Raw genomic sequence first — 12,822 nt, 5'->3', positions numbered from 1 at the left:
ATTTACTTTTATGTTTTGTTTACTTTTGAGATTCCAATAAAATTAGCTGCAAATACTTGTACCAAGATCCTGGACTTGTGTACCACTACTTGGTTGCTGCATTACAACTTCAACCATTTACCCCAGGAGACCACATCCTTAACCTGATCTCGCTGCTATACATACTGTATGTGTGTCTGTGTGTGTGTGTGTGTGTGTGTGTGTGTGTGTATATATATATCAGCATCTCCAAAAAAGGAAAACCAGCACACCTATGTTTAAATGCAAAGTGGTTTATATTTTGCATTTTTGGATGAGAGTAATAGTAAAAGTGCATGGTGCAAAACAATTATACATTACAGACTTCACAAGAACCAAATGGAGCCATGCTGGTACTATCAAGCAGGGACAGCCCGATGGCCGTTTCGTTGCTCGGCGGCACCTTCGTCACAGGGCACAACACCAACTAAAGGTGTAGACCCAAAGCACAGATATATAAAGGGCAAAAAGCCCGCCCAGTAACTGCAATCAGTGAACAACACTCACCTGTTGTAAACATCAAGTCCGTCTCCATGTTGCCTTGTGTGCGCGGCGTCTCACAAACCGGTCCCAGTTTGACAAAGGGGCAAGTGTGTCCCAAAACTTTGGCACTTTACATGTATTAGGTGTGAATACACTTTTTGAAACTGTGAAAATCTCCGAGTGCTGCTGCTTGTTCGTGCTGGTTATTTATGTGATTGGATCCAGAGGGCACCGAAGCCGTTAGGACTTATCGAGGAGAGTGCCGGTCCAACTGGGATATATATGTATAATTTTTTCTTTTGCAACTATTCAATGCAACCAAATAGTAGTTGATGTGCCAGGTGCTAGACCCTGTTTGTACCGGTTCTTTTAGTAGCAAAGTTGCAAAGGAAACCAGATACATATATCCTCTGCAACTAAAGATCATTCCTTTACTACTGCTGAAGTGTCTAGGACTATAGAGCAGCATGCAGCATTCAGTTTAATTACTGTGTGCAATTATTATTTGACTATGAATTGAGGGATGCAATTTAAAATTATTTCATGCACCCATTTTTGTCAGTTTGGATTTGTTATATAGTTTTGCTGGCTGTTTTATATAATACATATATATATATATATATATATATATATATATATACACACAAATTTGTAGTGTATATATAATATATACATTATAATACAATTCTCTACAAGGCACTTCGGTAAATATAACTCTTTTAGTCTTTTTGATAACCATTATAGTAGTGTAATAGTGCATTTCTGAGGTGATACCCAGAGATTATAAACAGGCTAAATTGACCAATTTCTATCTTTGAGCCTGATTCTGAGTTCACTTGAATGATCAGATTGAAGCTTCTAACACAGGAGGCTCCAGGGTTTAGTCTGTACAGAAATCTAATGAAGATCCATTTGTGGGAATAATCTAAGCCAGATTTAGCTCCATATGCCAATGCCGTATCTGTGCAGCTAAAGTGAGAATATGCACATCTTAAGGTGGGAAGCTGTGGGCCTGATTCAGAGCCACTCGTAAGCGGCAGCTCGTTCGCTCCGAGCGATGTTTGGCCAACTGCGCATGCGTACGGATCGTTATACGCATGTGCGAACCAGTCAGTGCGGTCGAAATTCATGTGCTCGCAAAATAGCGAATGCCTGCTAATTTGAGTGACAGAATGAGGCGTATGTGGGTGGTATCAGGGGAAGGTGCTTGAAAACGGGGAGTGGAAATCAGAACGCAGGCGTGCTTAAAGGTGAAAACGGGCGCTTTATGGGTGTGCATAATTAAAAAAGCAGCGTCATTAACCACGTCACTGGGTTATTTTATAGCCAGAACTGCTCGCAAAATTGTGGTAGCAAAAACCGACCACAAGAATAGCGAGCAGTTCATAGCCTGTTCGATGTACTCGATTAATCTAATAAATAGCGGACATGACGTAGGATGTGAGCAGCCAGGGGGCGTAGTTTGCCAAAAAACGACCGCAAGTTTTGTTCGCTCGTTCAGACCTAGAGGCGTGAACAGACCGCAAACAGCGAACGGTTCATTTGAATAGCCACCCCTATTTTCAGGACGAGCGAGCGCTAATTGCGTCCGGCTCTGAATGAGGGCCTGTATCTCCACTGCGGCAAACATCATCATAGGTATCATTACCTATGATGAGTGCAAAAGATCAATCTAAAATAGGCTTTCTTGTGCTGTGCACATGACTCATAATAGCACAGAAGTCAGTGGCAAACGCAGGATTTCTAGAGGGGGATTTCCAAATGCTTGATTTTACAAGTGTGGCCAGTCCATTAAGAGGGCATAATTAGCATTTTTCCAGCTTTAATATGCATTATACAAAGTGTACTGTATCCCATAATTCCAGCATATGCAGGATCAGTGATCACTCGTGACTAAGGCCCTGATTCAGAGCCGGACGCTCTGACCAGAGCGCTCGCTCTGAATCAGGGCCCACCTCCATAATTATGGAGCGTCCTCCTGGACGCTCGTATAGCTGTGGGTCACAAACCCACAGCCTATACGAGCATGCAGGTTGATGGTCGCGATGGTCTTGACCATCGCGACCATCGCCACTGCGAGCCAAACCCTGCGGTTGAGTTTCTCAACCGCAAGGCCCGGAGTGATTTTGGCTCTATCAGAGCCAAAATCACTCCCACTGACACTAGTGATGTCAGTGGGGCCGGCTTCTGACGGTAGGCGTTCCTTTGGGAACGCCCCCGTCTGGGAGGCACGCCCACCAAAGGGGGCGTGCTGTCAATCAACATCGACAGCACACCCCCTTTGATCAGACACAACGAGCGAAGGAAAGTCCTTCGCTCGTCGCGTCTCGCGCATGCGCACGACGGAGCTCCCTCCATCGTGCGCATGCGCAGTGCACACCATCGACCCACTTGCGAGCGGACAGCCACTCGCGAGTGGGTCTGAATCAGGCCCTAAGTCATTAAATGCAGTAGGGCCATGGGCAGGGCCAGTCTGGCCATCTGGCACTTCTGGCAAATGCCAGTAGGGCCGGTGGCCTCAGGCCCAGCTCAAGGAGAGTGGCTGCCACTGTACAGGGTGGAAATTACCTGCCCGACTGGAAATGTCCCTGTCTTCCACCCCCCCCCTCCCGCCGGACCGGAGTTCATGGTATGAGCTCAGGGAGAGGGAAGGGGTGGCAGCAGTGATGGGCCGGTGTGCTCTGCTCAGCTGGGAAGAGATGGGGGCGTGCCACCGAGCCAGGCCCCTGTGACTGTGTGGCCCTTGAAACTTAACCACGCCCCACACAGAGGAGACTGTCAGGGCTGCTCTACAACCGCAGTCCAACCCCGGCCATGGGAGTATGGGAGCAAGTCTGGGAGTATGGGAGAGCAGCAGAAGAACCTAGCACTACCCTGGACATATATGTATATAATAATCTCGTTATGTACTGGATAGTGTATTATTATATGGTATTAATAATTAATTGTATTGATGGTCTATAGCAATGCACCTATCAGTGCATGTTTTTTAGATATACTAGTTGATGCACAAGTGTATTTATTATGTATGTATGTATTATGTTAAACAATCCACAGGTGGTGCTAAATATTTCATTTGTGATACTTAAGGTGCATTCACACGGTACGATAACTATGAACGATAACGATATCGTTCAACGATAAATCATTCATATCGTTCATTTTTATGCAGTGAACGACCAACGAATGACCAACGATGCGCGCTCCCACATGGACGATAACGATATCTATGGTCGTCCGTACATGCAGGCCAACTTGGACGATTTCATCACGATTTGCATGTTCAGCAATGTGGCAAGATGACTTCACTGAAAGATATCTATTATAGATACCTATCAGTGTGTACACCCAATATCGTTTGTCCTGCACTACAGAAAGTTTAAGGGAAATCGTTCAGCGATATCGTTGGTTGTGCAGATCGTACTGTGTGTATGCAGCTTTAGAAGAACATGCAGCATTAGTAATATTCTATTATATTACTATTTCTATTGTGCTCATGGTGTGGGCTGGGGAGTGGGGTTTCCAGGCAACCCGAAACCCCCCTGCATTTTCCTATGCAAGTGTAGATACACACCCACGACACTGACACGAGACAGATCTCAAGTGACCCAGTGTTGCCATACAGAGATGTCTTTTTCATGCAAAGATCTGTCCTATGCAGAATCAGCTGCGTAAATGTGCTTCTGTAAATGCGCAGTGTGCCAAAGCTTGCTATACGAGCTGTGTCCAACTCAGAATCAGACCCTTTATCTGACGTCAAGATTCTTGGTTTCCTATACATTGATACCTATTACTCACTACATTGTTATTTTACAGCTTTACTTGTTAGAAGTGACTACATTAGCTGCCTTTTTTGAAAGTGAATAGAATAATTTATTTTTATTATCTTTATCCTTATCTTCACTCTCTTTTTTTTTCCTCACTATAATGTTATTTAACAACTTTAATTGTAAGCAGTGATTATACTAAATGACACTTTTTAAAAGGGGAAATGATAAATGTTTATTGTTTTGTACTTTGATAATCATTATCTATGTTTAACCTCTATATTTTTCAAACAGTTGTGTCCTATAGTCTACCGCCCAGGCTGTTTAGTTAAGCAGTTATGGGATATTCTATTAGCCTTTTTTATTTCTTATTTGCTTATCAATTGGGGCATACATCTTAAGTGCTATAAAAACTTTTCTTTTCTTCTCTGTTTTGTCTTTTCTGTCTCTCTTCTTATGGAAATGACTGTACATATTATGCTACATAAACGTTATGTTCTATTTGGCCAGTATCACTTATGCTGGGCATACACTATACAGTTATCTGTTAGATATCTATCCAATCTGGCTAGTTGGAATTATGGAATATCACTCCGCCTTCACACATCTGCTTGCCCTGGAATATCACTCCACCTTCACACATCTGCTTGCCCTGGAATATCACTCCACCTTCACACATCTGCTTGCCCTGGAATATCAATCCACCTTCACACATCTGCTTGCACTGGAATATCACTCCGCCTTCACACCTCTGCTTGCCCTGGAATATCACTCCGCCTTCACAAATCTGTTTGCCCTGGAATATCACTCCGCCTTCACACATCTGCTTGCCCTGGAATATCACTCCACCTTCACACATCTGCTTGCCCTGGAATATCACTCCATCTTCACACATCTGCTTGCCCTGGAATATCACTCCATCTTCACACATCTGCTTGCCCTGGAATATCACTCCATCTTCACAAATCTGTTTGCCCTGGAATATCACTCCGCCTTCACAAATCTGTTTGCCCTGGAATATCACTCCGCCTTCACACATCTGCTTGCCCTGGAATATCACTCCATCTTCACACATCTGCTTGCCCTGGAATATCACTCCATCTTCACACATCTGCTTGCCCTGGAATATCACTCCACCTTCACACATCTGCTGCTATTTGCTTTGGTGACTATATCATGTTCTATATATCATATCTTTCTCATGGACAATAAACTCACCAGACTGAGCTACATTTTTCCATGTGAGGATTGATTATTATTATTTTTATTTTTACTAATTTTTATATGTTTTTTGTGTATAATCTATGTCTTTATTTTATTATTGAATACCCTTATTTTTGAACCAAGCTGTATTAGATCATTGGATCAGGAGAACCTCTATGTATTTACATATGTCTTAAATTGCATACACACATAACGATTTTTTGAACGATTATCGTTAAACGATATCATTTAACGATAATCGTTTGAAAAAATTGTTCACTTTCTGAGTCAAACTATGAATGATAATCGTTCATGCGCGTTCACGTTTGTAGTTTGTAGTTCAGTCAGACTTGTCAACTCAACGATTTTCATTAGGGGAATATGTAAAAATCGTTTGTAGTTCAAAAAAATCATTCATTACACTTTAAAAAATCTGACAGATAATCGTTCATAAAATCGTTCATAAAATCGTTGGTAACAAAATCGTTGTGTGTGTATGCAGCTTAAGTATTGACTATCTATCTATTGGCTGTTTATTTGCATTCAGAAACAAAATGCACTAATTGCCTCTATTATTGGATCCCACTCAGTTATTATTCATTTTATAATATCAATTTAACATCTGTTGACACTAGCGCTGTTCATTCCCCCCTTTTTTTATATATCTATAGTTGGAATTAAAACCTGGTAATGTATGGGAGCAAATAACAATAGAAATTTGCTCCCAAACACTAGAAAACAGACCAGATTTTCCTTCCCACCAGACAGATTGGAGAGATAGATATATAAAAAAAGGGGGGAATGAACAGCGCTAGTGTCAACAGATGTTAAATTGATATTATAAAATTAATAATAACTGAGTGGGACAGATAATTGTAGAGTGTATGCCCAGCATTAGTCCTGGGTTGGGCCGTCTGTCTCACAGGGGTCTCAGCCGAGTCACATCTGGGATGGGCACGTAAACAATCCCAAATTCGACCTGGCATTCTAGTGGAATAGAGGTATAAGTTTACCGGTAGGCTGTATGTAAGACTACTGCTTTTGAATTCCGTTTTATATTATGCAGTACAGCATGGTTAAATAAGCACAGAACTCTTATGAGAAAACAATGTGTAAACGTTCAGATGTTGCAAACACACCTATTAAGTCAGCAGGGTCCAGGGCAGCACACATGCATTTAGAAGCATCACTGGTACAATTTTTTTTTTCTAAATTGGATGTAGGGCGAACTATCACAGAAATATGGCAGCTAGCACTGCATAACTTCTAAAAACTATTTTAATATCAAAGAAGGTTAAGTAAGTAGTACTATTCAGATTTGTATACAACACAAATACATTTTGTTTAGGTTTCCTGTCACTTTAATTTGTATATACATTGGGGGACATTAAAGAAAACAGGTTTAATTAATAGAGGAAGTGCTTGCCATAGCAATTATGCTATTATTTACTAAACTGCACTAGAAAAACTACTCAAATTGATTGATTGCGTGATGTGCAAGACTTTATAAAACTACATCCAAATTTACTTAAACCATGATTGAAAATGAGTTTCTTACCTATACTGGACAATCTTTCAATGAGGCCAGCTTTTCTAATTGCAGCTGGTCCATGTTCTACACCACGCCATTTCTGTAATAAAATACAATTTATAGGTCAATGACAAGCATGTGTATGTTTATTATTAACAATTATATATAAATAACAAGATTTAGGGGCAGATGTACTAAGCTTTGGAAAGTGATAAACTGCCAACCAATCAGTTCCTAACTGTCATTTTTCAAACACAGCCTGTAAAATGACAGTTAGGAGCTGAGTGGCTGGTAGTTTATCACTTTCCAGAGGTTAGTACATTTCCCCCCTCAGTGTGAATTCCAATGGGAAACTCACTATCCTTCACACTGAAAGTGTGCATACAGCACCTTGGGCCTGATTCAGAGTTGGACGCTTATCCCATTGTGGCTGCGACTTTGTATGTAGCGCTTGTGTGTATATATGCAAATGCCGCAGCCACCTGTATTTGTATAGAGTTGCCTATGGGGGGTGTCTCTTATCCGCCTCTTGTGTACAAAGAAGTAATAGCATCAGTGCCAGATTAAGGCCCATTCGGGCCTATTGTATACTGCCGCAAGGGGTATACAGTACGTCCGAGCTGAAATTCTTGTAGGGCCTATTGTATACTGCCGCAAGGGGTGGGACCAGCACATTGGCGGTGTGACTACTGAAGCTAGGGTATGGTCTGCACATTGGGTGTGACTAGCACCATGGAGGACATAGCTTCAGTCAACCACCTCAATCTCTCTCCCCACTTAGAAGCATGCAGCACTACCTGTTGTATTATTGACCACTGAATGAATATATATATATATAAAAAAAAAATATATATATAATATATATATATATTATATATATACTATATATACAGCGGGTAAAATAAGCATTCTTAATTTGCAGCATTTTTTTCCACACCTGCCTAAAACTTTTGCACAGTATTGCATTAACAAAATGCAAAGTGAATGAACAGAAGAGAAATCTAAATCAAATCGCATCAGTTCTCCTAGGTACACTTGCACACAGTTTTTGAAGGAACTCGGCAGGGAGGTTGTTCCAAACATCTTGGAGAAGTAACCACAGATCCTCTGAGGATGTAGGCTTGCTCCAATCCTTCTCAGACAGACTCGATGATGTTGAGATCAGGGCTCTGTGGAGGCCATATCATTACTTTCATGACTCTTTGTTCTTCTTTACTCTGAAGATAGCTCAGACACCTACTGGCTTCCTACTGAGTCTTCATCATTCACCCGGCCTGGCCGCCTTCACAGAGCTGAGCTCATCCTCCACGGCTGCATTTCGGCACGGTGATGGAGCCATGTGCGGCGTCACGAGCTGTGATGTCACATTGTTGCTATTTCTCGTATTTTAGCTGCATCGGGCAGTCGCGGCGCTGGCAGGCAGCAGGGACCAGCAGTCTGTAGCAGGAATTTTTTTCCTGTGTACAGCAGATACTGTGGGCCTATTTTGGTTAGGGGCCTGGAGATGCAGCTCCACCAGCCCCATTGCAATCCGCCCTCATGTGTGGTGACGGTGCTTTTCTGCTCACTCAGGTGAGCACAGATATGCACACCGGGAGAGACTCCTGTCCCTGAATCCGCTGTCCCCCGTACTCCTTGGCCCCGGAAGATCTCCCAGGCAACTATATCCACAGTTATCGTCCTGCAGCAGCCAGACACTGACTAGCGGGATGCCGCAGTCAATGTAACCATTTAATTCCCAACTATACCACACTCCAAATACCTGGAACTTTGCCCCAAGTACCAAATAATTTTTCACAACTAATCAACAAGATAACATAATGCTCTATAATGTGCTCATATACACACACTGTATAGACTATATACACCCCGATACAAAGGACTTTTTATGTGTGCTTCCTTCTTATAATTTGGGTGGGGATTTCGTCCTCATCCTGATTACTGCAATTGATGCATTTTCTTGCTATACAATTACTGCATTTATTTTTTTGTGTTTGAGACATCTGAAGAATTATTTATATATACATTTTAATGTGTATGTTTCTCTGTAAAAGTCACAAGTAAATTCTTTCATCTGGTACTACATCTATGTTGATTATCCTTTCTCCTGATTCCCACTCATCACACACAGTACTAATGGGGTCACAGAGCGCAATTAATATCTATATTTATTTATATTTATATATATATATTTACCTACCACTGCGTTTATATACCTACCACTGCATTTCTCTCGGTGGGCCCTTCATGCCCCAGTGCCATACTGCCTACCAGGCATTGAAAAAAATCTATAAAACTACCTTGCTTTCACCCTGTTCCATTTAGATATTTTATATATTGTTCTATGTACCTTACATTGATTCTTCATTGACCACACTGGTACAGTGTCTAGTTTAAGTAATTTTGTATGTATGAAAACTGATATTACATTGCATTAAGCAATTCATTTTTCTGTAGAAGTGCAAATAGAGAGTGCAAAAAACAACATATCGATGGTATAGGACAGAACCTCTGCAACCTCAGAGCTAAGGAGCAAATTAAACACTTTCATGAGGATTAATACAGTAAGCTAGCCTTAGGGAGGACAAATCTTGTTATTTCAAAGTGATTCTGCAACTGTTTACAATCTAAGCTTCCAAAGCTTTATTCAGACCGGTTACTGAATTTTGAGGCATTGTTTAAAGACAGGTAATTGTTATACATATCTAATGCGGGATGCGGTCAGAATACGGACCGCGGGGATTCCGGCGGTCAGAATGCAGACGCCGGAATCCCGACACTTGTCAGAATACTGGCGACGGCATACCAGGGGGCATCGGTGTTCTAACCTGGTCGAGATGCTGGCGTTGGGATTCTGACCGCTGGGATCCCGAGCGCCGGCATCGCATACACAACCCGTCTGATACTGCTCCAGCTTCAATCCTTGAAAAATCCTTTGTGATGATGAACTGATGAAGAAGAATGTGTTCTATTTTGAGACAGTTATAAGAGGTAAAAAAAAACACTTTGCAACCTGTACAGAAAATGTGTTGGTGAGAAAATAGTACACAGCACAACTTGTACAGTATGTGCTGCATAAGGCAGTCTCCTCCTCTCCACTCTCACACCACAGTGATGCAAGAGAAAGTAAGAGATCTCTGTGTCATGCTCCTATTTAGGCACATCAGCTTAGATGAGTCAGATAACCTGATAGACAGATTAAAATAGGCATAGTGTGTCTATTATTTAGTGTGTTTGTACTAAGGCTTTAGAAACAATATGTCCAAAAGCTGGCTTATATGTACTTTAAAAGCCCCACATTTCTAGGCTTGAAGTATAATTGCTTTAGCTAGTCAGCCTCCCAATGAACTCATGCTTTGCATAAGGAAGCATCATAGAATGTCCCCAAAAAAGGCCAGCATTTGCGGTTGCCAGAGCTAACCTTTACCTGGCTGAGGGTTTTGATAAATAGGCAAAAGTCTTAAATCTTGAGAAAACATTGAATGTTTGCAGGATATAGCTCTTTATGGGGTCAATGTGTTGCAGTTTCTGCATAATTGTATGAATTATTCCTATGTACTAATAGCACAGTGCAGGAGATTTTACAGAAATCCCCATTATTATCAGTCCCCATTATTATCAATGAGAACTACGATCTGACCCCTATGTACTAAACTCCAAAAAGCTAAGCTTTCAATCACTCTCCCGCAGCCTCTGGCCAGCGACAGAAGCTGATGCTGTGAGCATGTGCAGTGACAGCTTCCACAAGAGAAAGTGTGAAAGACTTCTACAAAATACCGGGGCTATAACTCACAGGGACAACAGCAGGGCCACCATCAGGGGGGGGGGGACTGCCAAGCCCGGAGTTCCTTGCCCGGAGAGAGTGGTGGCCTGCGTGACAGGGGAGCAGAAGATATGAATCGGGCTTCAGCAGCCAGGGAGAAACAGCGCCGCTGACAGTGTTTCAAATATGATGCCAGCAGCAAGCCATTACAGCTCGCGGACTGGCAGCTAATCAGGAGTGGCCATCGCAGCCACTCCTGAGTAGCTGCCGCACCGCTGTCTCCCAGGCCCACTGAAGAAACAAGGTAGGACTGTGTCCCTGTCCTATGCCCCTCCACCTAGTGCAGCTAGCCTTCCCTGCCATAAACCCACTACTCCAGCCACCCTTCCCTGCCCTGTGCTCCCGTAGTCCAGTGAGCCTTCTCTGCCCCACCCCAGTCCAGCCAGCCTTCCCTGCCCAGTGCTCCCGTAGTCCAGTGAGCCTTCTCTGCCCCGTGCACCCCCCCAGTCCAGCCAGCCTTTTCTGCCCTGTGCTCTCCCTAATCAAGCCAGCCTTCCCTGTCCTGTTCTCACCCTAAACCAGCCATTCTTCCCTGTGACCCCAACTAATCCAACCAGTCTTCCCTGCCCTTTCCCCCCCCCGCCCAGTCCAGCCTTCCCTGCCCTGTACCTCCCCCCTAGTACACCTAGCCCTGCACTGTCCCCCCCCCCTAGTCCAGCCAGCTTTCACCGCCCTGTGCCCCCAATTAAGGTCCAGCCTTTCCTGCCCAGTGCACCCCCAGTCCAGCCTTCACTGTGCCATCCCAGTCCAGGCTTCCCAGCCCTGTGCCGCCTATGTCCATCCTTCCTTCCTGACCCCAAACTTTGAGAATTTTTAAAGTGGTCTACACACCAATTAACGTTCCACCCCCCCAGTGTAACTCCACCCACATTATACACAGCTCCGCCCACCTCTGCGCCATTCCCCAGGGGGGCCCCATGGTTTCTAATGGCAGACCTGGACAGCGGTTACCGCAACCAATGTTCCTGCTAGTTCCCCTTTGTACATAGCGTGATACTTTCATTAAAGATGAAAATATACCCTGCAATATGGATCCTTAATAATTGCGGCAGTGCCACAATTATTAATATATAGGCCCCTATGCAGGGCCGGTGCTACCATTAGGCAGCTGCCTAGGGCGCCGGCACCTGAGGGGGCGGCACTGAGGCTGTCAGTACAGTAGTAAGAACGTCTCTGATAGAGACATCCTTATTTTACTTCATGCTGGCAGCGGCCGCTGCTCCTGCGCTTACCATCTGCTGTCTGGCCGTGACTGCAGACATGTCACTAGTCTGACATGTCAGGTGCAGCGCAGCCAGCAGCAGCAGCAGTGCCCGACGCCCGCCCCCTTCCCTCTATGTATGGTGGCTGCTCCCTCCCCTGGGACCAGCCACCAATGTGTGATGTGTAGGAGTCCCATCTTCTGCCCCTACAGAGACTCCGCCCCTTCTTACTGAGGCCCCGCCCCTTTATTCACTTCCGGTCCTGTGACTGTCAGTGTATTGGTGCGTAAACACTGGGCGATTAAAGTGGATGACTGAACAATAACGATATTGTTATTGTTCAGTCGCCCACTTTATCGTCCATTTTTAACACAAAAACGATGAACAATAATGACGATGTGCGTTCCCGCGGGTTGTTCATCATCATCGTTCATCGGGTTAACATGCAAGCTAACCTGACGATGTCGTCAGGTTGCTGCATGCTATGGAATGGGGGAGAGAGCCCAGCGCTGAACGATATCGTTAATGATATCGTTCAGCGGGTGTACTCAATGTCATGAACGACATTGAGCACACCCTGCCGGGGACACACTAGACGATATCGTTCAGGGAGCATATCGTCTAGTGTGTACGCACCATATGTGTGCCTGGAGACTACAGAACCTCCTTCAAGCAGAGGTAAGTAGCTGTGGGTGCTTTTGTTTTTAGTTTTATCAGGGGGTAGTAGTGCACAATAATAGTATCTGGATATAATCTGGGGAGGTGGATACTGTAGTAATATGTGGGGTAGGGGCG

General features: G+C 43.8%; 1 protein-coding gene across 1 annotated transcript in view; it reads right to left on the bottom strand.

The window, feature by feature from the left end:
* LOC148443414 (arginase, non-hepatic 1-like) overlaps positions 1-9,950 on the bottom strand; it is a gene marked incomplete at its 5' end in the record, with an annotated part of 92,691 nt that extends 82,741 nt beyond the window's left edge. Inside the window, 2 exons of the mRNA XM_088462850.1 lie at positions 7,030-7,102; positions 9,831-9,950. Coding sequence (XP_088318976.1) covers positions 7,030-7,102; positions 9,831-9,950 — 193 coding nt within the window. The remainder of the gene's footprint in view (positions 1-7,029; positions 7,103-9,830) is intronic.
* Between the last annotated feature and the right edge of the window lie 2,872 nt (positions 9,951-12,822).

Source organism: Taudactylus pleione, unplaced genomic scaffold (genome assembly GCF_031769625.1).
Source record: "Taudactylus pleione unplaced genomic scaffold, aTauple2 ptg001274l, whole genome shotgun sequence".
Classification (NCBI taxonomy): Eukaryota; Metazoa; Chordata; class Amphibia; order Anura; family Myobatrachidae; genus Taudactylus; species Taudactylus pleione.
Note: the sequence above shows the minus strand (reverse complement) of the source record. Positions and strands in the feature narration are given on the sequence as shown.